The following is a 27,662-nucleotide window of genomic DNA, read 5'->3' as shown; positions in this document are numbered from 1 at the left end:
TGATTATTAGTCACTTCTCCAAATGTCGAGCCACTTATCCAAGAAATAATTCTTTGGCTAATTTTTGGTGTTTTATTTTCTGCAAGTAGTAGCAAATTAATGACATGGCTTATGGCCCAAGGCTTTACTAAGATGCTTGGTGCCTGTTACCAGCATTGCTGGGAGCTCCTGAGGTAGGCAAGAAAGCCAGGTGTCAGGGAGACTACTCAAGAGCTAAGAGCCAGAGAGGGAAGCCAGGTGCTGTTGAACAAAATTGCCATGTCTAGGGGCTTTGCTGAGAATCCAGAAAAGTTTGTGTCGGGCTCCGTATGCAGGGTCTGAGGTGAGTGCCTGGGATTGCTGAATGGCTGGAATTCTCCAGAAACCTGGTTTATACAGTGTCGTTGAAACTTGAAGCCACATCTGACGCACTTGGGGCAAGGCTGATTAGAACCACGTGATTGGAACACGGGCTGGCTAGGTAGGATGGGAGGGCCCATGCACATCAGGGCAGACCTGTGCAGGCAGGCAGATGGTCTTCACAGCCCAGCAGGCTGCCCAGTACCTCCTCGAGGCACAGGAAACCAAACACGCTTGAGCCGTGACTGCCTCTGCACGTGGGAGCTGTGGTCTTGTTTCCAGTAACCTGTCCAGGCAAGAAGGAGCTTCTGTTGTGCTTGCAGACTTGACCCTACTGGTCTGGGCTGGGGAATTCTGTGTCTGTTCATGGTGGGTCATTATTGTCTACAAAACCTGTTGTGATCTGAGAGAATTTTTACGACTGGCTCAAGGTCATGATAATAATATGCTATGCTATGGCTGAGGGAATATCTCTATTTTCAAGTGAAGATTGTTTCTAATTTCATATTAAGAATTACATGGAAGAGGAGAAGTGGAGGTGTATACATGAAGATGAATCCATCAGCATTCCTTCAAAATACTGAACCACACTTTCTGACATGATAGACATGGGGGTGGCTGGCTGGAAGCAGAATGCCTGCGTTGGAATTCTCATTCCACAGCTTCCTGCTGTGTGATGGTGAGTAACTTACTTTCTCTCTGTGTATCACAGTTTCCTTTTCTCTAAAAACAGATAATGATAGTGACCTACCTCATAGACTGTCATGAAGATTAAAATAATTTATATATGTAAATAAGACTCAGAACATAGATTGTCCATAAATTTTAGCCATTGTTACTGCTCCTATTGACCTGCAGTATAAAGACAGAAATATACCCTGGTCCTCGCCTTGGGCGAAATCACAAGAGAAGCAACAGTTCAGGGAAATGTTTGTACCGGGCATTTTCATTATTCAAAATATTATTAATAATGTGCTCTAGGATAATGTTACCAAATAAAAATCTTAAAAAGAAGCCTATGGTACAGAATAAGAAAATCTTACTGTGCATGGGTATACTTTGACTTTCTGTAATCCCTCTGTCAGTCATAAGCTTCAGAGATTTCACTTAATTGGGTCAACTCGCCAGTAACAACTGCCTCGTTCAAACCCTGTCTATCTCTTGGCATTGACTATCGCCATCTTCATAGTCTCGCAGTCTCTAACTCTTCTCATGATCTATTTACTGTCCTACTGCTACAATAACCTTGCTAAAGGTCTCTTACCTGATGATCTTCCTTTTCACAGCAAAACATTTCATTCTTTTCCTCACAACACAACACATTACATACACACACGCACACACACACAACATGAACACCCCCATACACACACACACCATACACCAAAAACTCACACATTTCACACACCATAAGCACCCCATACACGCATGCTCATACCACACACACTACACGTACCACACACACATCACACTCACCACCTACACTAACATACAAAACGCACACACTCATACCACACACACCACACACATCACACAAACTCTCATGAACAAAACACCACCCACACTTACACACACCACATACACACAAACCATACACACAGCATGCATAAAACATACACGAAACACTCCCTATATACTTAACACTCACATACCACACATAGACCACACACATACACACACACACATGCATTCCATACACACACCATGAACATCCTAATATACACACGCTCATCACACACACACCACACACATCAAACTCATACACATACCACTCACACACCACAGACACAGACACCACACACACTACCACCATCCCTTATATAGTCACACTCACATACCACAGACACACCACACACTCACACCTTCCACACGCACCACACACATACTCGTACTACACTAATCACATATACCACTCACAGCACACACACATCACACATACTTACACCACACATTGCACTCACCATCTACTCAAACACATGCCACACACACACCACAAATATCCCACATGCACCCACACCACACAATCCACACACACCATGGACACCCCATACACTCATGCCAAACCCACACACCAAGCTGACTACACATCATATATACTGACACACATGCCACATAAACACAAACCACCCACACTCACAAACACCACAGTCTCTCCTACACTCTCATAAACACACAAATTTACACTCTCACCAACTCACAAGCACACTAATACACACTCACACGTCCACACTCATATACATACACACTCACACTCACTCCTTGAAAGGCTTCTCATCACTGACTGATCCCTTCCTGACCCCAAACCACACCCACCAGGCTACCCAGGCTTTCCTTCACCAGGACCTCAATGGCCCCTCCCTCCAGGGACTTCTCTCCACTTGGCTCCCTGGGGAGCCCCTGTTCCTTCTGCAGCTCTTGCTCCCCACCTCCCCATGCATTTGCCTCACTGATTCTTCTGGATCATCTTGGTGGTTTTGCCAGTGTGTCCTCCACGATAGGTCTCCTCACATACACTGCTGGCACCTTTTGACAAGCCCAGATCCTGGCACTGAAAGTACCTTGGGCATTGTACATCCCTGCACCTAGGACTGCATCTGGCACACAGTGTACACTTAGTTACAGTTTCTAAGCACCTGCATGCGTGAATGCACACAGGTATTAGCATCAACATTCAGAAGGTGCTTTTCCTTTGTACTGAACCTGTGGCCTAATTGATTTACCTGACAGCTTGTAATTCAGTTGGGGTGAACTGTCTCAGGGTTCTTGTTTCCTAACTTACTCATTGGAGGGTTGTACCATGATTACATTGCCAAAACTACTTTAACAGCATCTGTGCTAAATATTTTTTGGAGCTTTGGTTGAGGCTTACTTGACATATACAAAAAAACAGACTTTTAAAATGTACAAGCTGGGGGTGGTGGCTCATGGCTGTGATCCCAGCAATTTGGGAGGCCAAGATGGGATGACTAATTGAGTCCAGCAGTTTGAGTCCACCCTGGGTGACAGGGCAAACCCCCTCCTCTCTACAAAAAATACAGTCAGCAGAGCATGGTGGCCCATGCCTGTGGTTCCAGCTACTCAGGAGGCTGAGGTGGGAGGATCACTTGAGCCGGGGAGGTCAAAGCTGCTGTGAGCTGTGATCGTGCCATTGCACTCCAGGCATCTTGCCTGAGAGACACAGTGAGAGCCTGTCTTTTAATACATAAATAATAGAAAGTTCAATTTGATAAGTTTTAATGTATATATAGAACTCTGAAACCATTACAACCATCAAGATTACCAACATATTTTCTTCTTTCTTTTTTTTTTTTTTTTTTTTTTTGGTGGGGGTGGAAGGACAGTGTCTGGCTCTCTCACCCAGGTGGAGTGCAGTGGCACCATCTCCGATCACTGCAACGTCCTCTTCCCAGGTTAAAGTGATCCTCCCTCCTTAGCCTCCCTAGTAGCTGGGACCACAGGAGTGCCCCACACCCCCCTGCCCATTTTTGTATATGTGCGTGTGTGTGTGTGTAGACACAGGGTCTCCCTATGTTACCTAGGCTGGTCTCCAACTCCTGGTCTCAAGCACTGCACCCGCCTTGGCCTCCCAAAGTGCTGGGATCACAGGCATGAGCCCCTGTGCCCAGCCATACATAACATTTCTAAGCACTTCCTTGCTTACCTTTTCCTACCGCTTCTCCCAGCCTTCCCCCTTCCCAGGCAATAATTGGACATGATTTTGATTTAGAATATAAACCTGCTTTATATGTCTAAAGAGATAATAGATAGGGAAAATGGAAATAGAGACTTATTTTTAATATTAAAATTATCATGTAAAATTGAAAAAGGGCAGTATTTAGAATGAAAATTAAATTACTGAACTGAAGAGTTTAGTGGATTCTGAAGCAGCAGAATAGACGTATGTAAAGAGAAACTCAGCAAATTAGAAGAAAGCTCTGAAATAATTAACCAGCATGCATAATAGAGAGACAAGATTTGGGAAATATGGAAGGGATGTTAAGGGACGGGAGAAGAAGAAACAGGGAAGAGATAATCTGGGAATGTCCATCTGTGTGACTAGAGGTGCGTGCTGTTGCTATAGGATTGTACAACATAGCACGGTCAAAGGGAGCATCTCTACAATGAGAAACTGTATGAGTTCATTCACAAAATGTTTTAATTGTCTAGACTAGACATTATGTAACTATATCACAAACTCTCCGTTTAAAATATGTTATAGGTAATTACATATTAAGAGAATTTTGAAAAGAACAGGAAGCATAGCTGAAATAGATTTGGCAGTGTTTACTGAAAACTCCCTCTGCACGGTAACGTCTGGGTCACACAAACAAAACAGAATAATCACATAGGGGCTGCTGTCGGTCAGTGAAAAGAAACACCAAATCTATTGACTGAACTCAACATGCTGACAGAAAAGCATGCAATAGCTGCATTGTATAATCACATGCTCAGTTTTTAAAGAAGCTACCAAATTATTCCCCAGCCTGGTTGTACTGTTTTACATTCCCACCAGCAATGTGTGAGTACCCCAGGTTTTCTGTATTCTCAACAGACATTTGGTGTTGTCAGCATTTTTTTTATGCTTCTCTGATAGCTATGTGCATTTAACTGCTTGCTAATGATGTAAAACTTTGTCTCACATGTTTATTTTCCATCTATACCTCTTCTTTAATGAGAGGTTTCTCTTTTTTTCTTTTTTAAATATCGAGAGCTCTTTTCATATATTGTAGTGTAGATCCTAGTCCTTTGCCAGGAATTAGCATTTTTTATTTAAATATGGTCAGTTTTGTTAAGGATCCCACATGTACTTACAATAAATTATATTCTGTAAGTATTGGTTGCAGGGCTTTCTATATGTCAAGTTTGTAATTAAGTTGTTCAAATTGACAGGTCTATTGATTGTTTCGCCTGATTAGGGCATCAGTTTTACAGAGGTAGGTTAAAATCTTCATTTACAATGTTGAATGTTCCTATTTTGGTTTGCAGTTTGGTCAATATCTGTGTTACATAGTGTGAGAATATATTATTATTTAAAGCTTACAAATTTAGGATTTGTTATATCACTCTCTTCGATTGTCGTTATTCATTTTTTTCTTTTTAGCAATGTATCTTGCATTAATGTCAACTTTGACTTATGATTATAAAGCTGTCATTTTTTTTCTTCTCTTGTTTGGTCTTTAAAAAGAATATCTTCTTCTAACCTTTGACTTTGAACTATTCTATGTATGCTTACTTAATGGTTGTTTCTTGTAAGTATAACAGAGTTGTTTTATTTTATTTTCACCTAATCAGTTTTACCATTTATTTAGAGTGTAATTACTGAAAAATTGGAGCTTGTTATTGCTCTTTCTTTTTGATTAATAAATATCTTTTTAATTATCTTTTTTGTCTGTTAGCTTGTTTCACTTTCCCAATATTTCAAGAATGCCATTCTGTTTTCTGTTTACTTCCTTTGTTTATATTGAGACACAGTCTGTCAGCCTTATATTAATATTTTCTTGTCTAAAAATAACATTTATTTGTTTATGTTGCTTTTAAAATCTTTCCTTGCCCCGTTTTTCTGCAGGTTTATTATAATGTACCAGGTGATGTTTTTCTTGCATTAACTTGACTGCTTTGTAGAATTTCTTAAATCTCTCTCTTAACGTCTATTGTTGGTTTGGGGAAATTCTTGGTGATATTGTCTTAAAATATTGCTTATGCCCCAATTCCTCTCTCCCTTTCTTCTGGAACTTCAATTACACAAATATTTTCTGTACATACTATCAATTTTTTTCTGCTTCAGTTAGAATGCTTTGTACTAATCTATCTTCCAAAGGAACCCATATGTATGCATTTTGTATTTCAGTTATTTATTTTTCAATTCTAAATTTCTATTTGATTTACATGATTTCCAGTTTTCTGCCAAAATTGACAATCATCAGTTTCTTTTCTAAAACACACAAATCATTGTTAACTATTAAATTTTCTGTTATTGATAACAGTGGTACCTGGATACCCTGCTCCTTTTCTACTGTGTCTCTCTTAGTGCTGGGTCATAGGAAGCTGTTTCTGGATGTGTCAGGTGAGTTTGCTTTGATTCCGAGGTTTGGCTGCGCATTCATGTCTTCTCCAGAGAGGACTTGTTTTTTTCCTGGCTGTCAAAGGACCGCCTTGATCCAGTCAGCCAGTGGACCAATTCGAGACCACATTTTAGCCTACTGACTTTCCTAGTGCTGTTCCTTTTTAAGTCATAACCCCAGAGATTGTGAGTCTTCTCAAGCAGATCTCCCTTTAAAAGACAGGCCATGCTCCCCTCCCTGTGTCCACGTGTTCTCATTGTTCAACACCCGCCTATGAGTGAGAACATGTGGTGTTTGATTTTCTGTTCTTGTGTCAGTTTGCTGAGAAAGATGGTTTCCAGGTTCATCCATGTCCTTATAAAGGACACAAACTCATCGTTTTTGATGGCTGCATAGTATTCCACGGTGTATATGTGCCACATTTTCCCTGTCCAGTCTATCATCGATGGGCATTTGGGTTGGTTCCAGGTCTTTCCTATTGTAAACAGTGCTGCAATGAACATTCGTGTGCACGTGTCCTTATAGTAGAACGATTTGTAATCCTTTGGATATATACCCAGTAATGGGATTGCTGGGTCAAATGGAATTTCTATGTCTAGGTCCTTGAGGAAGTGCCACACTGTCTTCCACAATGGTTGAACTAATTTACACTCCCACCAACAGTGTAAAAGTGTTCCTATTTCTGCACATCCTCTCCAGCATCTGTTGTCTCTAGATTTTTTAACGATCGCCATTCTAACTGGCATGAGATGGTATCTCAATGTAGTTTTGATTTGCACTTCTCTAATGACCAGTGATGATGAGCATTTTTTCATATGTTTGTTAGCCTCATATATGTCTTCTTTTGTAACGTGTCTGTTCATGTCCTTTGCCCACTTTTGAATGGGCTTGATTGTTTTTTTCTTGTAAACCTGTTTCAGTTCTTTGTAGATTCTGGATATCAGCCCTTTGTCAGATGGGTAGACTGCAAAAATTTTTTCCCATTCTGTTGGTTGCAAATTCACTCTAATGATTGTTTCTTTTGCTGTACAGAAGCTGTGGAGTTTGATTAGGTCCCATTTGTCTATTTTGGCTTTTATTGTCAATGCTTTTGGTGTTTTGGTCATGAAGTCCTTGCCTATGCCTATGCGCTGAATGGTTTTGCCTTGGTTTTCTTCTAGGGTTTTGATGGTGTTAGGCCTTATGTTTAATCTTTAATCCATCTGGAGTTAATTTTAGTGTAAGGTGTCAGGAAGGGGTCCAGTTTCTGCTTTCTGCACACTGCTAGCCAGTTTTCCCAACACCATTTATTAACCAGGATCTGTAGAGTGGAAATAGGGGAGGGACAGAGGTGTGTGGAGTTGGGGAGAGACAGCATGGGGAGAAATGCCAAATATAGGTGATGGGGAGGAAGGCAGCACATCACACTGCCATGTGTGTACCTATGCAACAATATTGCATGTTCTTCACATATACCCCAAAACCTAAAATACAATTTAAAAAATTGAAAAAAGGGGAGAGGATCCAAGATGGCTGTTTAGGAACAGCTCAGGATTGCAGCTCCCAGTGAAAGTGCAGAGGGTGAGTGGACACCACATTTTTATTGCCCATAGAGTAGGAAATTCCCAGGCGGAGGAACTCCATGGTCGCCAGCGTGGCTGTTTCGGCCAGTGCGGCTGTGCCAGCCGGCACTGCTGCTTTGCCCCGCGCAGCTGCTTTGTCGGCGCCCCGGAGCAGCAGTTCTCCATAAAAAAACACCTGTCCGGGTGCCCTTTTGGCTGGCGATTGGAATCACGGGAAGTCGCCCATTCGTCTGTTTAAAAAGGGGACTGAGCAGAGAATCAGGACAGTAGATTTCAGGGCAAAAAAAAAAAGCGCCACAAACCTCAGTGCCACAATTTAAGCCAGCGCAGTGAGTGGCCGCAGGGGAAAACAAACAGACCCTGGCACCTCTTCAACAGGCAACTGGAACACCAACTTAAAAAAGGCTCTGAAGCAGGGAGCTAGGCGATCAGGCTCGGCTGATCCCACCCCTACAAAAGAACAGCAACCAGAAACTCTGGATTGAGAGTTTCACAGCAAGCGCAGCTGAACCCGGAACAGTACAGCTCTGTGCAGGAGGGGCGTCCGCCATTACCAAGGCAGCCCAACAGGACGGAGGTAGTCGGCCAATGCTGAGGCAGCCCGCCATTGCCAAGGCAACCCGCCACAGCAGACAGACTCCGCCTCAACAGAGGCGGGCCACCATCACCAAAGCAATTGTAACTACACCGATATACACAGGACTGCAGGGAAGTTCACTCGGCAGCGGGGCGGAGCCCACAGCAGCTCAGCAAAGCCTCTATAGGCCGACAGTGACTAGGCTGCCTCCTTGCAGGGCAGGGCAGGTCTGAAGGAAAAAAAAAAAAAAGAAGACGGCAGCATAACGGAAACTTATAAATAAAGCCCTAAATCCCTGGGACGCAGCACCTGGGAACGAAAAGCAGTTTATGAGTTCTGCTGCAGCAGACCTAAACGTACCTGCCCAGCAGCTCTGAATGAAGAACAACAGAGCTCACAGATCACCATTTGAGCTCCTATAAAGAAAAGACTGTCTCCTCAAGCAGCTCCCTGACCGTGATATATCCAAAGAGACACCTCATAAAAGAGAGATCAGATTGACACTAGGCGGGTATCCTTCTGGGACAAAGATAGCAGAAAAAGAAAACTGGCAACAACCCTTGCTGTTCAGCAGCTGCTGCAGGTGAACCCCAGGCAAGCAGGGCCTGGAGTGAACCTCAGCAGACCTACAGCAGAGGGGCCAGGCTGTCAGAAGGAAAACCAAAAAACAGAAATAACCTCATTGACAACAAACAGAACGTCAATCTGAAAGATTTGAGACCCAATCTGAAAGCCAGCAACTACAAAGTCGACAGGTGGATAAATCCTTAAAGATGGGAAGAAACCCGCGCAAAAAGGTTGAAAACACCCGAAACCAGAACACCTCTCCTCCTAAAAGGGATCACAACTCCTCACCAGCAAGGGAACAAGGTTGGAGGGAGAACAAGTGTGATGAAATGACAGAATCAGACTTCAGAAGGTGGGTAGTAAGAAACTTCTGTGAATTAAAGAACATGTTCTAAACAAATGCAAAGAAACTAAGAACCTTGAAAAAAGATTTGACGAAATGCTAACAAGAATGGACAAAATAGAAAGGAATATAAGTGAATTGATGGAGCTGAAAAACGCAACACGAGAACTTCGCGAAGTATGCACAAGTATCAAGAGCCGAATTGACCAAGCAGAAGAAAGGATATCAGAGGTCTAAGATCAACTCAATGAAATAAAACGGGAAGGCAAGACTGGAGAAAAAAGGGTAAAAAGGAATCAACAAAGTCTCCAAGAAATGTGGGACTATGTGAAAAGACCTAATCAACATTTGATAGGCGTACCTGAATGCGATGAAGAGAATGAATCAAAGCTGGAAAATACTCTTCAGGATATTATCCAGGAAAACGTCCCCAGCCTAGCAAGGCAGGTAAACATTCAAGTCCAGGAAATACAGAGAACACCACAAAGATATTCGTTAAAAAGAGCAACCCCAAGGCACATAATCAACAGATTCACCAGGGTTGAAATGAACGAGAAAATACTAAGGGCAGCCAGAGAGAAAGGTCGGGTTACCCACAAAGGGAAGCCTATCAGACTCACAGCAGATCTCTCAGCAGAAACCCTACAAGCCAGAAGAGAGTGGGGGCCAATATTCAACAACCTTAAAGGAAAGAACTTTCAATCCAGAATCTCCTATCCAGTCAAACTAAGCTTCATAAGTGAAGGAAAAGTAAAATCCTTTGGGAACATGCAAGTACTCAGAGACTTCATCACCACCAGGCCAGCCCTACAAGAGCTCCTGAAAGAGGCTCTACACATATAAAGGAACAACAACTACCAGCTCAACTAAAGGGCAAAACACCCAGCTAGCACCAAAATGGCAGTATCAAATTCACACATAACAATATTAACCCTAAATGTAAATGGACTAAATGCCCCAATCAAAAGACACAGACTGGCAAATTGGATAAAAAGACAAAACCCATCGGTGTGCTGTATCCAGGAAACCCATCTCACATGCAAGGATACACAAAGGGTCAAAATAAAGGGATGGAAGAAGATTTACCAAGCAAATGGAGAGCAAAAAAAAGCAGGAGTTGCAATTCTCATCTCTGATAAATTAGACTTTAAAGCAACAAAGATCATAAGAGACAAAGAGGGACATTACATAATGGTAAAAGGATCAATGCAACAAGAAGAGCTAACGATCCTAAATATATACGCACCCAATACAGGAGCACCCAGATACATAAGGCAAGTTCTTAATGACTTACAAAGAGACTTAGACTCCCACACAATAATAGTGGGAGACTTTAACACCCCATTGTCAACATTAGACAGATCAACCAGACAGAAAATTAACAAGGATATCCAGGACTTGAACTCAGACCTGGACCAAGCAAACCTAATAGACATTTACAGAACTCTCCACCCCAAAGCCACAGAATATACATTCTTCTCAGCACCACATCACATCTACTCTAAAATTGACCACATAATTGGGAGTAAATCACTCCTCAGCAAATGCAAAAGAACGGAAATCGTAGCAAACAGTCTCTCAGACCACAATGCAATCAAGTTAGAGCTCAGAATTCAAAAACTAACCCAGAACCGCACAGCTTCATGGAAACTGAACAACTTGCTCTTGAATGTTGACTGGATAAACAACGAAATGAAGACAGAAATAAAGATGTTCTTCGAAACCAACGAGAATGAAGACACAACATACCAGAATCTCTGGGACACATTTAAAGCAGTCTGAAGAGGAAAATATACAGCAATAAGTGCCCACATGAGAAGCAAGGAGAGATAAAAAATTGACACCCTATCGTCAAAACTGAAAAAGCTAGAGGAACGAGATCAAGAAAACTCAAAGTCTAGCAGAAGACAAGAAATAGCTAAGATCAGAGCAGAACTGAAGGAGATAGAGACACAAAATACCCTTCAAAAAATCAATAAATCCAGGAGCTGGTTTTTTGAAAAGATCAACAAAATAGACAGACCACTAGCCAGATTAATAAAAAAGAAAAGAGACAATAACCAAATTGATGCAATAAAAAACAATAAAGGGGATATCACCACAGATTCCACAGAAATTCAAACCATCATCAGAGATTATTACAAACAACTCTATGCACATAAACTAATAAATCTGGAAGAAATGGATAAATTCCTGGACACTTGCCTCCTCCCAAGCCTAAACCAGGAAGAAGCCAAAACCCTGAACAGACCCATAACAAGGTCTGAAGTTGAGGCAGCAAATAAGAGCTTACCACCCAAAAAAAGTCCAGGTCCAGACGGGTTCACAGCCGAATTCTACCAGACATACAAAGAGGAGCTGGTACCATTCCTTCTGAAACTATTCCAAATAATACAAAAAAAGGGAATTCTTCCCAAATCATTTTATGAGACCAACATCATCCTGATTCCAAAACCTGGCAGAGACTCAACAGGAAAAGAAAACTTCAGGCCAATATCCATGATGAACATAAATGCAAAAATCTTCAATAAAATACTGACAAGCCGATTGCAACAGCACATCAAAAAGCTTATCCACCATGATCAAGTAGGCTTCATCCCGGGGATGCAAGGCTGGTTCAACATACGCAAGTCTATAAACGTAATTCACATAAACAGAACAAAACACAAAAACCACATGATTATCTCAATTGATGCAGAGAAGGTTTTTGACAAAATTCAACAGCCCTTTATGCTAAAAACACTCAATAAGCTAGGTATCGATGGAACGGATCTCAAAATAACAAAAGATATTTATGACAAACCAACAGCCAATATCATACCGAATGGGCAAAAACTGGAAGCATTCCCCTTGAAATGTGGCACCAGACAAGGATGCCCTCTCTCACCACTGCTATTCAATTTAGTATTAGAAGTTCTAGCCAGAGCAATCAGGCAAGAAAAAGAAATAAAGGGCATTCAAATAGGAAAGGAGGAAGTCAAATTGTCTCTATTTGCAGACGACATGATTGTATATCTAGAAGACCCCATCGTCTCAGCCCCAAATCTCCTGAAACTGATAAGCAAGTTTAGCAAAGTCTCAGGATACAAAATTAATGTGCAAAAATCACATGCATACTTATACAATAATAACAGACTTAAGTAGAACCAAATCAAGAACAAACTTCCATTCACAATTGCCACAAAGAGAATAAAATACCTAGGAATACAACTAACAAGGAATGTAAAGGACCTCTTCAAGGAGAACTACAAGCCACTGCTCAACGAAATCAGAGAGGACACAAACAGATGGAGTAACAAACTAATCAAACTCCACAGCTACTGCGTGGCAAAAGAAACAATCATTACAGTGAATCGGCAACCAACAGAAAGGGAAAAAATTTTTGCAGTTTACCCATCTGACAAAGTGCTGATATCCAGAATTTACAAAGAACTAAAACAGATTTACAAGAAAGAAACTAACAAGCCCATTCAAAAGTGGGCAAAGGATATGAACAGACACTTTACAAAAGAAGACATACATGAGACCAACAAACATATGAAAAAATGCTCATCATCACTGGTCATCAGAGAAATGCAAATCAAAACAACATTGAGATACAATCTCATGCCAGTTAGAATGGCGATCATTAAAAAATCTGGAGACGACAGATGCTGAAAAGGATGTGGAGAAATAGGAACACTTTTACACTGTTGGTGGGAGTGTAAATTAGTTCAACCATTGTGGAAGACAGTGTGGCGATTCCTCAAGGATCTAGAAATAGAAATTCCATTTGACCGAGCAATCCCATTACTGGGTATATATCCAAAGGATTACAAATCGTTCTACTTTAAGGACACATTCACACGAATGTTCATTGCAGCACTGTTTACAATAGCAAAGACCTGGAACCAACCCAAATGCCCAGCGACGATAGACTGGATAGGGAAAATGTGGCACTTATACACCATGGAATATTATGCAGCCATCAAAAACGATGAGTTTGGGTCCTTTGTAGGGACATGGATGAACCTGGAAACCATCATTCTCAGCAAACTGACAGAAAAGCAGAAGATCAAACACCGCATGTTCTCACTCATAGGCGGGTGTTGAACAATCAGAACACATGGACACAGGGAGGGGAGCACTACACACTGGCGTCAGTTGGGGGGAAATAGAGGAGGGACGGTGGGGGGTGGGAAGCTGGGGACAGATTGCAAGGAGAGAAATGCCAGATGTAGGTGATGGGGAGGAAGGCAGCAAATCACACTGCCACATGTGTTCCTATGCAACAATTTTGCATGTTCTTCACATGTACCCCAAAACCTAAAATGCAATAAAATACATAAATGGGAAAAAAAATAGCAAAAAAAAAACCAAATAAATAAAAAAATTTAAAAAATTTTTTAAAAATAAAAAGTCATGTAATATGGCCAGGTGTGGTAACTCACACCTGTAATCCTGGCACTCTGGGAGGCCAAGCCAGATGGATCACTTGAATCCAGGTGTTCGAGGCCAGCCTTGGCAATATAGCATGACCCAGTCTCCACTAAAACTACAAAAAAGAAAAATGTAGCCAGGCATGGTGGTGCACTCCTATAGTCCTTGTTATTTGGGAGGGTAAGGTGAGAGAATCGCCTGAGCCCAGAAAGTCAGTGCTGCAGTAAGCTATAATGGCACCACTGCACCCCAGCCTAGGTGACAACAGTGACACTCTGTCTCAAAAAAAAAAATTTAAAAAAGCCATAATAGATCCAGTCATATAAAAAGCATCCTGATATACTGAAATAGCATTTGCATTTTATTTAAAGATTGATAATACCTTCACTCAACGAAATGAAACTCCACTGCTAGAATCTTCCTCTATCCCTAAAAAACATTTAAGTTACACATCTGCTTCTAGGCAACAAGTGGTTCTTTTACCCTGTACACAGTTGGATTCTTCATCATGGAATTAAATTATTTCTAAGATGTACAAAGCTAGAGAATCACAGTGAAGAAATCCTCCAAAGTATCAGCATTTCCCATGCTAGCCAACTTAGAGATTAGGTTTTCATTCTTCCAATTTGGACATTGCTCACCAATAAAACCTTGTGGTCCTTCCTGAGACCCTAACAGGATAAGCCTGAGAAAATTGACTCTTATTCCTTTCAAAACATGGAAAAAAATTCCTTTTAAAGTTGGTTAAACTGGGTCTCGATCTATTTTATTCTCTTTTTCTAGTCTACTAATTCACTCTTACCAGAATTACTGTTTACCATGCAGAACAGAACAAGTCCCTTCACCATGTTAGCTAACAAACTCTATCCAAGGGACAGGGAGTCTGTGCTGAAGAACAGCCACCAGGTACTCTTCTGTGCCACCAGACATCTGGGCAGGCAGACCTGAGGCAGCTCAACTAGAAGGTACCTCAGGGCTCAGAACCAGAGGGGAAAGAGTCCAGTGCAGCAACCTCTTCCTAAAATTGTTACAAGGTACTTCTGCTCACTAAAATGCAGGATGCTTTAGGAAATAGTGATTTCTCAAGCACTTTCTTCCTCAGCCATGTGGGAGGATGGAAGGCAAAAATCCACTAGAACCTTTGTTATCACTTCCCTAAAGCCAGAGACCATGAATCCCTGAAGCCCAGCACTGGATGGAAATGAGGGACACAGAAATGTTCATGTATCAAAGAATGATGGTCGCCTGAGGTTCACAGCCTGATAGTGCTATTCTATCCTCTGCCTTCCCAGCAGTATCTTCCCTGAACATCTTACCTCACAACTAGCCTCAGAAAGGATTGTGATGATGAGAACAAGACGAATAAGGAGTGCAATGCTCACAGCTAGGAAAGGAAACAGATTAACCCCCAAAGATGCCATTACCAACATCAAAGACATCATGTCATTATATTTAATCTATACATAAAAGCCAATGAGGGGAAGCCTATATTCTCATGCCTAATTTCCTGTAAATAATTGAGAACACATACTGAAAGGAGTGATAATTGTCATTATGAAAAATATCAAACATAAACAAAAGCACGAAGAATAGTACCATCAACCTATATATAACCCATTACCCAGATCCTAGAATTTTCAAGATATTATTTCTCTTGCTTCATCTATAACAATCCACCCACAGCCACCCCTCCATTTTGTAACTAAACTATTTCTTTAAAAATCCAAGATGTCATGCTATTTCGTCCCTACATACTTCAGGATGTGTCTCTAAAGCCCTTATAAAGGCAGGCCAACATTGTGTGCCTCCTGACACAAGGCACTGAGAAAGACCCAGCCTCACTTCTGTCATATTCTACCAAAAAATGTAAAACCTCCACCTATTCATGAGAAAACCCCAAACATCAAGTAAATCCAAATCAAGGACAGTCAGCAAAATAACCAGACATTACCCTTCAAACCAACAAGGTCATGAAAGACAAAGAAAGACTGAGGAAATTGTCCCAGACTGGAGGAGACAAAGCTAAATGCAGTGTGGGATCCTAAATCAAATCCAGCACCAGGGAAGGATATTAATACGGACGTTTAGAGAAATTTACATAATTTAATAGGTCAGTACTTTCTCACTGTTAAGTTCAATGTTAAGAACAGTGTTAAGTTCCTGGTTTCAGTAATTGCATGTGAGATAATTATACTATGATTTTATAGTTTAGAGGTTAGAGAAAGCTAGGTGAAGGGTATTTGGGAACTATTTTTGCAACACTTCGACAAATCTAAAACAATTTCAAAACTAAAAGTATCTTTGCAATGGACCTTTTGTTATATAATCACAATGTCATATGAAATTAACAGTAACTTCCTGGCTAACACTGACAGTGCACCTGCTGCAGTTGACCCATGACTGGTGGATGTGCTGGTAAAAGTTCCCCTTCATCTCATGGTTTCATCAACTCATATGGTATACGCCTGAATCAGTTACCTCATTAGGGGTTGCAACATATTCTGCCCTTTTGCTGTATTTATTAGCTGAAATTCTTCTCTACAGAATTTTCCCTCAACAGGGACTATTTAGCTATCCTGAATTACAGTTAAAATGGGCGAAATAAAATGCTTACTTCTCCTGGTTTTTTTTTCTTTCTTTTTTTAAGACGGAATTTCGCTCTTGTTGCCCCAGCTAGAGTGCAGTGGCACGATCTCAGCTCACTGCAACCTCCACCTCCCAGGTTCAACTGATTCTCCTGCCTCAGCTTCCCAAGTAGCTGGGATTACAGGTGCCTGCCACCATGTCCAGATAATTTTTTGTAGTTTTAGTAGAGCTGGGGTTTCACTATGTTAGCCATGGTCTTGAACACCTGACCTCACATGATCCACACACCTTGGCCTCCCAAAGTGTTGGGATTACAGGCATGAGTCACCATGCCTGCCCTAAATCTCTTCTTTCAACTGACAATTTTAAATCACCCTAGTTAACATCAGGTGTCTTGTTACCTATAAAGACAAAGCATTGTGCTTGTTTTTGTTTGGGAAGGCAGGCCTTACTTGTTTTAGTTTCCAATAACTTCATGGTTTTTACACATTCATTATTTTTCATAAATTACATATATTATTTTTCTTAATGCTTTAATTGCCCCATTGGCCCTTTCCTATTGGCTACTACATTCTTTTGATATAACGTCGGTCTTTAATGGCTTCCTAGTAAACCCGTACACACCACAAGGATTCCTTACTGCCTTTTGAAGGGCAGCACAGACACTTTTACCTGATAGGGAGATCAGAATGGCAGATTTTCTTCAGTGGAGTTATAAGAAAATGAATGATCCTTCCCTTAACCTAAGGGGACTGTCAGCAGAAGACATACAGGAAATACCTCACTCCCAAAACAAGGAGAGATATTTGACAGCCAATTACCCTATTTCTAGTTTCTACCACATTAACTGTTTTGGCTTATTAATGCTTCAGAATTAAACTAAATAAAATCTATGAGACTATATTGATCATATAATTATTTTATAAGACAAGGTCTGGTTCCATCACCCAAGCTGGAGTGCAGTGGCAAAGTCTCGGCTCATTGCAAACTCCGCCTCCCAGGTTCAAGCCATTTCCCCACCTAACCTCCAGAGTAGTGAGACTACAGATATGCACCACCAGGCCCACCTAATTTTTGTATGTTTAGGAGAGATGGGGTTTCACCATGTCACCCAGGCTAGTCTCAAACTTGTGAGCTCAAGCAATCTGGCCGCTTTGGCCTCCCAAAGTGCTGTGATAACAGCTGTAAGTCACCACACCAGGCCAATATATAATTTTTCAATGTCAAATAATCTTATTATTATACACAAATAATACAATAAACATATTATAAATATACCATAACTAAATAGAATAAATAACCTATAATTTATGTGGAATATGTTTCAGGGCGGGTGCTCACCAATGACCTAAGATTTAGGTTTTCAATTACAGAAAGTGTCACAGACTGCTTTGCTTTACAAACAGTACTCAAAAACCTAAACCTCTGAAAATGCAAATATAAATATCAGCAGAGAAAATATAGGTACAAAGGTTACTGTCAACTAGATCCTTGTTCACATTCACAGCCAGGTCACAGGCAATTTCACTGACTCCATTATAGACATACTTTACCAAGACGATAGTTTCCACAATCTCCAAATTTGTATTCCAGCCTACAAAGACTAGGTAAAATCAAGACAAATGGTTAGATTAGGAAACAAGAAGTTGGACTTTGCCAATGTCATGAAGGCACAATGATATGTGTCCTGGGTACAGACCAGAGAAGATAAAGAAACATATTGTAAAGAGAAAAAAAAGCTAAAACCAAAATAGAAAAAGGGAAAATGCAGACTTCACTTAGATCACATCAAAGCAAGCACAGACCTACAAACTTCTTTTTTTTTTTTTTTGAGATGGAGTTTCGCTCTTGTTGCCCAGGCTGGAGTGCAATGGCGCGATCTTGGCTCACCGCAACCTCCGCCTCCTGGGTTCAGGCAATTCTCCTGCCTCAGCCTCTTGGGTAGCTGGGATTACAGGCACACACCACCATGCCCAGCTGATTTTTTTTTTGTATTTTTAGTAGAGACGGGGTTTCACTATGTTGACCAGGATGGTCTCGTTCTCTTGACCTCGTGATCCACCCGCCTCGGCCTCCCAAAGTGCTGGGATTACAGGCGTGAGAGACCTACAAACGTCTTTCTCTTCCAAGGTGTCATTCAGCTACAGAATGGATCCCTGCTTGGTGCTGACAGATGCAGCTGCAACGCTAGACTTCGTACTTTGCAGAACGTTTACCACAATGTGTAAGCACTGTAAGTAAAAGCACAACAGGTCAACCACCAGGGATTTTTGAACATCTTTTGATTGTTGGAGGACATAAATATCCAACTAAAGATCCTGACATGCGTTTTCCTTCATACATATATGGCTTTTTATAAACAACCTCTAAATTTCAGTAATTTAAATTTACCTGTTATTTTATATTAAAATAATGAATGTCACTATGGAATCGTACAGTCGTCATAGGTAAACTTCACAAATTAATAAGTAGAGCATAAATTAAGTCTTACACTCTGTCGTTTTACTTAATATTACAAACAAGTGAATTTCCAGGCTTTTATCTACTTTGCATATATGTAATATTTAATGTTTGTATGATATATTCCATCAAATACTTCAAGTATTTAGGCTGGTTTCCAAGTTTTTTTGTTTTGTTTTTTTTTTGTTTGTTTGTTTGTTTATCTTGGCTCACTGCAATCTCCACCTCCTGGGTTCAAGCAATTCTCCTGCCTCGACCTTTCAAGTAGCTGAGCTTGCAGGTGTGCACCACCACATCCAACTAATTTTTTGTATTTTTAATAGCAACAGGATTTCACCATGTTAGCCAGGCTGATCTCAAGCTCCTGACCTCAGGTGATCCACCCCCCTTGGCATCCCAAAGTGCCAGGATTATAGGCATAAGCCACTGTGCCTGGCCACCAACAAAAATCTTCTAGTGCCAAGATGTGTTCAGCTCTGTGTGCAGCTTGAACTTGGCCCTGTCCCCTCCTGCCCACCCTTTATCCTGGATCGGGCTGCTTGTTCTTAGGCTGTAGAGTTTGAGTCACTGTTGCATTATGGTGTGAAAGCCTAAAACTTCCGGTGTGACTCAGAGTAATGACAATCTTTGAGCACTGGCCAACATGTACCATGCCAGACAGGAGGGTATGGTTATGAGCCAGATGCCCTGTTGTGGTCTGACTGTGTCCCCTGTAATTCTCTTTTTTTTCCTTATTGAGACAGAGTCTCACTCTGTTGCCTAGGCTGGAGTGTGGTGGGACAGTCACGGTTCACTGCAGCCTCCAACCCCTGAGCTCAAGGGATCCTCCTGCCTCAGCCTCCAAAGTAGCTGGGACCACAGATGTGCGCCACCACACCTGGCTAATTTTTTTTGTAAAGATGGGATTTCACCATGTTGCCCAGGGTGGTATTGAAGTCTGGGGCTCAAGAGATGCTCCTCCTTCAGCCTCCCAGAGTGCTGGGATTACAGGTGTGAGCCATAGTGCCTGCCTGCCACAACAAATTCTTGTGGCGAAACCTAATCCCTAAAATGATGGTATTAGGTGGGGGCCTTTCAGAGGTGATTAGGTCATAAGGGCAGAGCCTTCATAAATGAAATTAGTGCCCTTAGAAAACCGTCTCCAGTCTGGGCACAGTGGCTCATGCCAACACTTTGGGAAGCCACAGTGGGTGGATCATGAGGTCAGGAGATCCAGACCATCCTGGTTAACACAGTGAAACCCCATCTATACTAAAAATAGAAAAAATTAGACAGGCATGGTGGCATGCTCCTGTAGTCCCAGCTACTCGGGAGGCTGAGGCAGGAGAATCACGTGAATCCAGGAGGCAGAGGTTGCAGAGAGCCAAGATCGTGCCACTGCACTCCAGCCTGGGCGGCAGAGCAAGACTCCATCTCAAAAAGGAAAAAAAAAGAAAGAAAGAAATTAGTCCCCTTATAAAACTGTCTCCAGTCCAGGCAAGATGGCTCATGCCTGTAATCCCAACACTCTGGGAGGTCAAAATGGGCAGATCACTTGAGGTTAAGAGTTGGAGACAAGCCCGGCCAACATGGTGAAACACTGTTTCTATTGAAAGTATAAAAATTAGCTAGAGGCTGGACGCAGTGGCTCATGTCGGTAATCCCAGCCTTTTGGAAGGCTGAGCTAGGCGGATTGCCTGAGTTTAGGAGTTGCAGACCAGCCTGGGCAACATGATGAAACCTTGTCTCTACTAAAATATGAAAAATTAGCTGGGTGCAGTGGCGTGGGCCTATAGTCCCACCTACTCAGCAACCAGCTTTCTTGGCTCATTACAACCTCTGCCTCCCAGGTTCAAGCAATTCTCCTGTCTCAGCCTCCTAAGCAGCTGAGACTATAGGCACCTGCTACCATGTCCAGCTAATTTTTGTATTTTAGTAGAGATGGGGTTTCACCATATTGGTCAGGCTGGTCTGGAACTCCAGACCTCAGGTGATCCGCCCATCTCAGTCTCCCAAAGTACTGGGATTACAGGCACGATCCACCAAGCCCTGCCAAATCTCTGTTGCTTATAAGCCACGCTGTCTATGGTATTCTGATGTAGCAGCCTGAAGGGTCTAAGACAGCAAAAAAGCCTTCTCACAGAGGTTAACAACAGAGATAAAGAGGCAGACAAGCAAATTAACAAAACAGAGTTTGTGGCCTGTGCCAAGAACAGGGAAGGTGAGTTTACTTGAGACCATTTCATCAACATGTCCACAGCAGGGAAGACACAGTAACAGGAAGACTCCCTATCTCTACTCCCCTCACCCCACAAACATCTGCCCACCAACTACCACCACCCTGCAGTCTGTGTGTGCCCTGCCTGGGCGTTGGCAATTGATGGACATGAGTCAGACTGAGTCTGTGACCTTGAGGACTAGAAGGGCAGCAGAAGCGCTAGATAGGGACACAAGAAATAACAGTACAAGTCATAAATGCCCTAATGCCAATTCCCTGGACACTACAGAAGCCTGGAGGAGGAGCCTCAATGTTTTTTTTTTTTTTTTTTTTTTTTTGAGATGGAGCCTCACTCTATTGTCCAGGCTGGAGTAGAGCAGTGTGATCTCTGCTCACCACACCCTCTGCCTCCTGAGTTCAAGCAATTATCCTGCCTCAGCCTACCTAGTAGCCTGGGATTCCAGACACATGCTGCCACGCCTGCCTAATTTTAGTATTTTTAGGAGAGATAGGGTTTTACCATGTTGGCTGGGCTGGTCTTGAACTCCTGACCTCAGGTGATCCATGTGCCTCAGCCTCCCAAAGTGCTGGGATTGCAGCCATGAGCCCCTGTGCTCAGCCTTGAATTTAAACTGAATCCAAGAATGCTTCCTGGAATAGGTGATGGATGCCAAAAAGAGTCCCTGGAAGGCACATGTCTTTAAAAGAGAGGCCAGGCTGTGCGGGGTGGCTCATGACTGTAATCCCAGCACTTTGGGAGGCCAAGGTGGGTGGATCACTTGAGGTCAGGAGTTTGAGAGCAGTCCCGCTAACATAGTGAAACCTCACCTCTACTAAAATACAAAAATTGGCCAGGCATGGTCATGTATGCCTGTAATCCCAGCTACTTGGGAAACTGAGACAGGAGAATCTCTTGAATCTGGGAGGTGGAGGGTGCAGTGAGCTGAGATAGCATCACTGCACCCCAGCCTGGGCAATAGAGTGAGTCCCAGTCTGAAAAAAAAAAAAAAAAGCAGACCATGAGCGGTGGCTCACGCCTATAATCCCAGCACTTTGGGAGGCCGAGGTGGGCAGATCATGAGGTCAGGAGATTGAGACCATCGTGGCCAACATGGTGAAACCCCATCTCAACTAAAATACGAAAAGTTAGCCACATCTGGTGGTGCGTGCCTGTAGTCCCAGCTGCTCGGGAGGCTGAGGCAGATGAATCTCTTGAACCTGGGAGGTGGAGGTTGGGTGAGCGGAGATCAGGCCAGGAGATTATGCCACTGCACTCCAGCCTGGCAACAGAGCAAGGCTCCGTCTCAAAAACTAAACTAAACTAAATTAAAAACAACAGGTTGAGGAAGCCATCGGAGCATCTTGTCAGCCCGCAGAGACCGCCCCTACCTCTCCCCTCTTCCACTACCTGTGTCGGCTTCCTCTGAGAAACCTGCTGACACTGTAGCTGGGGTCAGGCCCTCTGGCTCACCACATCCTCACTGGGCTTGGTACCTGGTACCTTCCCTCAAACCAGTCTTTTCTTTTCTTTTCTTTTTTTATTTTTAGACAGAGTTTCACTCTTGTTGCCCAGGTGGAGAGCAATGGCACGATCTCGGCTCACGGCAACCTCTACCTGCCAGGTTCAAGAAATTCTCCTGCCTCAGCTTCCTGATTAGCTGGGACTACAGGCATGTGCCACTACCCCCAGCTAATTTTTGTATTTTTAGCAGAAACTGAGTTTCTCCATGTTGTCAGGCTGGTCTCGAACTCCCCACCTCAGGTGATCCACCCACCTCAGCCTCCGAAAGTGCGGGGATTACAAGTGTGAGCTACCGTGCCTGGCCCCTCAAAACACTTTTCCTCCCAGCATCCCCACCCACACCCCGTCATCAGGCCTGACCCTGACTTCACCCTTCCCTGGTCTCCAAACAGGGCCAGTCAATCCACAAGCCCCATCTATCCTGCCTCTCCTCATGTCATTCACATCACTGACCATGCTACTGCAGATTACTAGAAAAGTGGCCTGGGCCACAGCGTCCTACTCAGTGGAGCCCACAGCTGATTGGAGATTTGACCTGGGGCCTAACCAGCATGCACATCACTGATTCTCTCTCTCTCTCTCTCTCTCTCTCTCTCTCTCTCTTTAAGACAGAGTCTCACTTCATCTCCAGGCGCCAGGCTGGAGTGCAGTGGCGAAATCTCATCTCACTGCAACCTCTGCCTCCTGGGTTCAAGCAATTCTCCAGCCTCAGCCTCCTGAGTAGCTGGGACTCCAGGCGCACACCAACACGCCCAGCTGATTTTTGTATTTTTAGTAGAGACAGGGTTTCACCACGTTGGCCAGGATGGTCTCCATCTCTTGACCTCCTGATCCGCCCGCCTCAGCCTCCGAAAGTGTTGGGATTACAGGCCCGGTCTTTTTTTTCTTTTTTTTAGATGGAGTTTTGCTCTTGTCACCCAGGCTGGAGTGCAGTGACGGCAATCTCAGCTCACTGAAACTTCCGCTTCCTGGTTCAAGCGATTCTCCTGCCTCAGCCTCCCAAGCAGCTAGGATTACAGGTATGCACCAGTATTCCCAGCTAATTTTTTATGTTTTTAGTAGACACAAGGTGTCACCATAGTGGCAAGGCTAGTCTCAAACTGCTGACTTCAGGTGATCCACCTGCCTCGGCCTCCCAAAGTGTTGTTTACAGGCATGGGCCTAGCCTTTCTTTTTTTTTTAATTCTTTTGAGACAGGGTATCACTCTGTTACCCAGGCTGGAGTGTAGTGGCACAATCATGACCCTAGCTCACTGCAGTCTCAACTTCCTAGGCTCAAGGGATCCTCCTGCCTCAGCCCCATACCCACCAAGTAGCTGGGACTACAAGTACATGCCACTACTCCTGGAAAATTTTTGTTATTTTTTGCAGAAATGGGGTTTCATGGCCAGGTGCAGTGGTTCAGGCCTGTAATCCCAGCATTTTGGGAGGGTGATGTGGGTGGATCACCTGAGGTCAGGAGTTTTGAGACTGAAAATACAAAAATTAGCCAGGCGTGGTGGCAGGCACCTGTAATCCCAGCTACTCAGGAGGCCGAGGCTGAGGAATCGCTTGAACCTGGGGGGCAGAGGTTGCAGTGAGCTGAGATTGCACCATTGCACTCCAGCCTGGAGGGCAAGAGTGAGACTGTTTCTTAAAAAAAAAAAAATATATATATATATATATATGACCAGGCGCAGTGGCTCATGCTTGTAATCCTAGCACTTTGGGAGGCTGAGGCGGACAGATCACGAGGTCGGGAGCTTGAGACCAGACTAGCCAATAGGGTGAAACCCTGTCTCTATTAAAGGATAAAAATTAACTGGGCGTGGTGTCGCACACCTGTTGTCCCAGTTACCCAGGGGGCTGAGGCAGGAGAATCGCTTGAGCCCAGGAGGCGGAGGTTGCGGTGAGCCGAGATCGCGCCAATGCACTCCAGCCTGGGTGACAGGCAGAGACTCCGTCTCAAAAAAGAAAGAAAGAAAGAAAGAAAAAGACAAGAAAAGAAAAATAAACAGGGTTTCACCATGGCAAGCCAAACTCTAAGGTTCAGGAAATCTTCCCACCTCAGGCCCCCACACTGCCCCAGGGAGCCCCGCCAGCCCGGCAGCGCCTCAGCGGCAGGCGCCCCCTGCACGCGGTGCCGGCGAGCGTGGCCAGGGCGTTTTCCCGCCTCGCGCGTCTCCTCAGCCCGCAGCGCTGCGCATGCGCTGCTGCCTAACGGCTCTGCTCCTTGACAGGACTGACTGTCCAAGGCCTTGGCCACATCGCGATTTTAACTGGTGTTGGGTTTGGTGCGGGGACTGGAGAAGGGCGAGGGCGAGCGGCTGGGGCTGGGGAAGGGCGAGGGCGAGCGGCTGGGGCTGGGGAAGGGCGGGCGGCTGGGGCTGGGGAAGGGCGAGCGGGAGGCCGGGCTCTCACCAGCGGGCGGCCGCAGCCATGGAGTGGCTCTCGGCAGCCGCTGTCCAGGACGTGTTGGACCCGCCGCGTCCGAGCCCCTTCAGTCAGCTGGTCTACACCAGCAACGACTCTTATGTGATCCACTATGGGGATCTCAGGAAGATCCACAAAGCTGCCTGGAAGGGCCAAGACTGCAAGCTGCAGAAGATGATGAATAAGAAGATGAAGAAGAAGAAGACAATGGACCTGAACATAAGAGACGTGAAGAAGAGGTACCAGGCCCTGCCCGAGCCCGCGCTGCAGGAGGAGGTGGCGGCTGTGGGAGGATCGCCCCTTCAGAGTGCGGGGCTGGGGGCCTGGGCACCAGGGGAGCAGCTGGAGGAGTGGGGGGCGGCGGTCCTGGGCCCTGGGGTCTGGGCCTTCGTCCTGGGCAGGGGTCCCCCAGGCCGGGGGTGAGGGCGCCCTGCAGGGCGGAGGGCCCAGGCCACCTTGAAATCAGCCCCAAACTTTAGCTGCTTTCCCTTCACTCCCACTTCCCATCACAGAGCTCTGTCTAGAGAATTTTTTTTCATTCAGTTGTCACTTTGTTGCAAGATGGTAGAATTAACTACAAATTTAAACTATAACCTTGGTAATCTTTAGTCGGGCAGCAAGTTTTTATAAAGGCAAAGTACTTATACAGAAGTGATCATGGAACAACTCAAATGCAGAGTAAGAAGGATCAGAAATATCTGACTGACCAATGGAGATTTCGCTCTCTCACTGTTTAAAACAAACTTGTCATTTTTAGAAGAGGTAAATCGTAACTTCAGTAGACACCAATAAGAAAGATTTTGTGAAATAGACTAGTTTCATTTACTCAGTCAACTGTTTCTAGCTGTCTCAATTGGAATACATACATTTATATAACTGGCTGTGCTTGAGCCTTTTTTGCCAGCAGCTTTAGGTCAGTAATGCACTTGGCAATTGTCTCCTTTTTCTCCTGTGCAGAGATGCTCTGCACCACGTGCTTCTCCACGCAATTTATCATGTGTTCTTATTCCTTTCGATGCATCATGTTCTGCACAGATAGCCAAGGCAATTTTTTACATCCTTATATACTCTATGCAATTGTTCCGGGTAAGTAACCTCCAAAGCTATAGCAATGTTATTAGTCTGCACATCAAAAAGGTAATGGCACTTCTGAACCTCTGAACCAGTGCCTGCTGTGCCTTCTCCAAATCAACTGCATCCTGGATTTTTTTTTTTTTTTTAGAATATTTCCTTTATTTTATTTTAATGTACTTTAAACTCTGGGGTACATGCGCTCATCCTGCAGGATTGTTGCATAGGTACACACATGCCATGGTGGTTTGCTGTCTCAGTCACCCAGTTGCCTACATCAGGCATTTCTTCTGGTGTTATCCCTCCCCAACCATCCCACCCCCACTGTCCCCCCCCTCCCCTGGCCCTCACCTCCTAATCTACCCCAGTGTGAGATGTTCTCCTTCCTGTGCTCACATGTTCTCATTGTTCATCACTTGCCTATGAGTGAAAATGTGGTGTTTGGTTTTCTATTCTTGTGTAGGTTTGCTGTGAATGATGGTTTCCAGATTCATCCATGTCCCTACAAAGGACATGAACTCATCGACTTTTATGGCTGCACTGTATTCCATAGTGTGTATGTGCCACTTTTTGCTTGTCTAGTCTATCATTAATGAGCATTTGGGTTGGTTCCAGGTCTTTGCTATTGTAAACAGCGCCACAAGGAACATACATGTACATGTGTCTTTAAAATAGAATGATTTATAGTCCTTTGGGTATATAACCAGTAATGGGATTGCTGGGTCAAATGGAATTTCTATTGCTAGATCCTTGAGGAATCGCCACACTCTCTTCCATAATGGTTGAACTAATTTACACTCCCACCAACAGTGTAAAAGTGTTCCTTTTTCTCCACATTCTCTCTAGCGTCTGTTGTCTCCAGATTTTTTAATGATCGCCATTCTAACTGGCATGAGATGGTATCTCAATGTGGTTTTGATTTGCATTTCTCTAGTAACCAGTGATGATGAACATTTTTTCATGTGTTTGTCGGCCGCATAAATGTATTCTTTTGAAAAGTGTCTGTTCATCAGACACTTTACAAAAGAAGATATACATGAGGCCAACAAACATATGAAAAAATGCTCATCATCACTGGTCATCAGAGAAATGCAAATCAAAACTACATTGAGATACCATCTCACGCCAGTTAGAATGGCAATCATTAAAAAATCTAGAGACAACAGATGCTGGAGAGAATGTGGAGAAATAGGAACACTTTTACACTGTTGGTGGGAGTGTAAATTAGTTCAACCATTTGTGGAAGACAGTGTGGCGATTCCTCAAGGACCTAGAAATAGAAATTCCATTTGACCCAGCAATCCCATTACTGGGTATGTATCCGAAGGATTACAGATCGTTCTACTATAAGGACACATGCACACGAATGTTCATTGCAGCACTGTTTACAATAGCAAAGACCTGGAACCAACCCAAATGCCCGGAACCAACCCAAATGCCCATCGACGATAGACTGGATAGGGAAAATGTGACACATATACACCATGGAATATTATGCAGCCATCAAAAACGATGAGTTTGAGTCCTTTGTAGGGACATGGATGA

At 43.6% G+C, this 27,662-nt stretch overlaps 2 protein-coding genes across 2 annotated transcripts in view; both read left to right on the top strand.

The window, feature by feature from the left end:
- The window catches only part of ANKRD30A (ankyrin repeat domain 30A), a 184,829-nt gene that overhangs the window by 36,364 nt on the left and 120,803 nt on the right, over positions 1-27,662 (top strand). The gene's annotated exons all lie outside the window — the stretch shown is intronic.
- On the top strand, positions 25,053-26,291 carry LOC116537496 (putative ankyrin repeat domain-containing protein 30B-like). The gene has a single exon (XM_032259656.1). It carries the CDS (start codon positions 25,053-25,055, stop codon positions 25,467-25,469), a length of 417 nt encoding a protein of 138 aa, XP_032115547.1. The 3' UTR covers positions 25,470-26,291.

Source organism: Sapajus apella, unplaced genomic scaffold (genome assembly GCF_009761245.1).
Source record: "Sapajus apella isolate SASKATOON/1434 unplaced genomic scaffold, GSC_monkey_1.0 scaffold111, whole genome shotgun sequence".
NCBI lineage: Eukaryota > Metazoa > Chordata > Mammalia > Primates > Cebidae > Sapajus > Sapajus apella.
The sequence above is the reverse complement of the archived record's forward strand: the minus strand, read 5'-3'. Positions and strand labels throughout refer to the sequence as shown.

Excerpts from the sequence above, each read along its gene's own strand:
- LOC116537496 (XM_032259656.1), top strand. The coding sequence starts at position 25,053 with ATGGAGTGGCTCTCGGCAGCCGCTGTCCAGGACGTGTTGGACCCGCCG.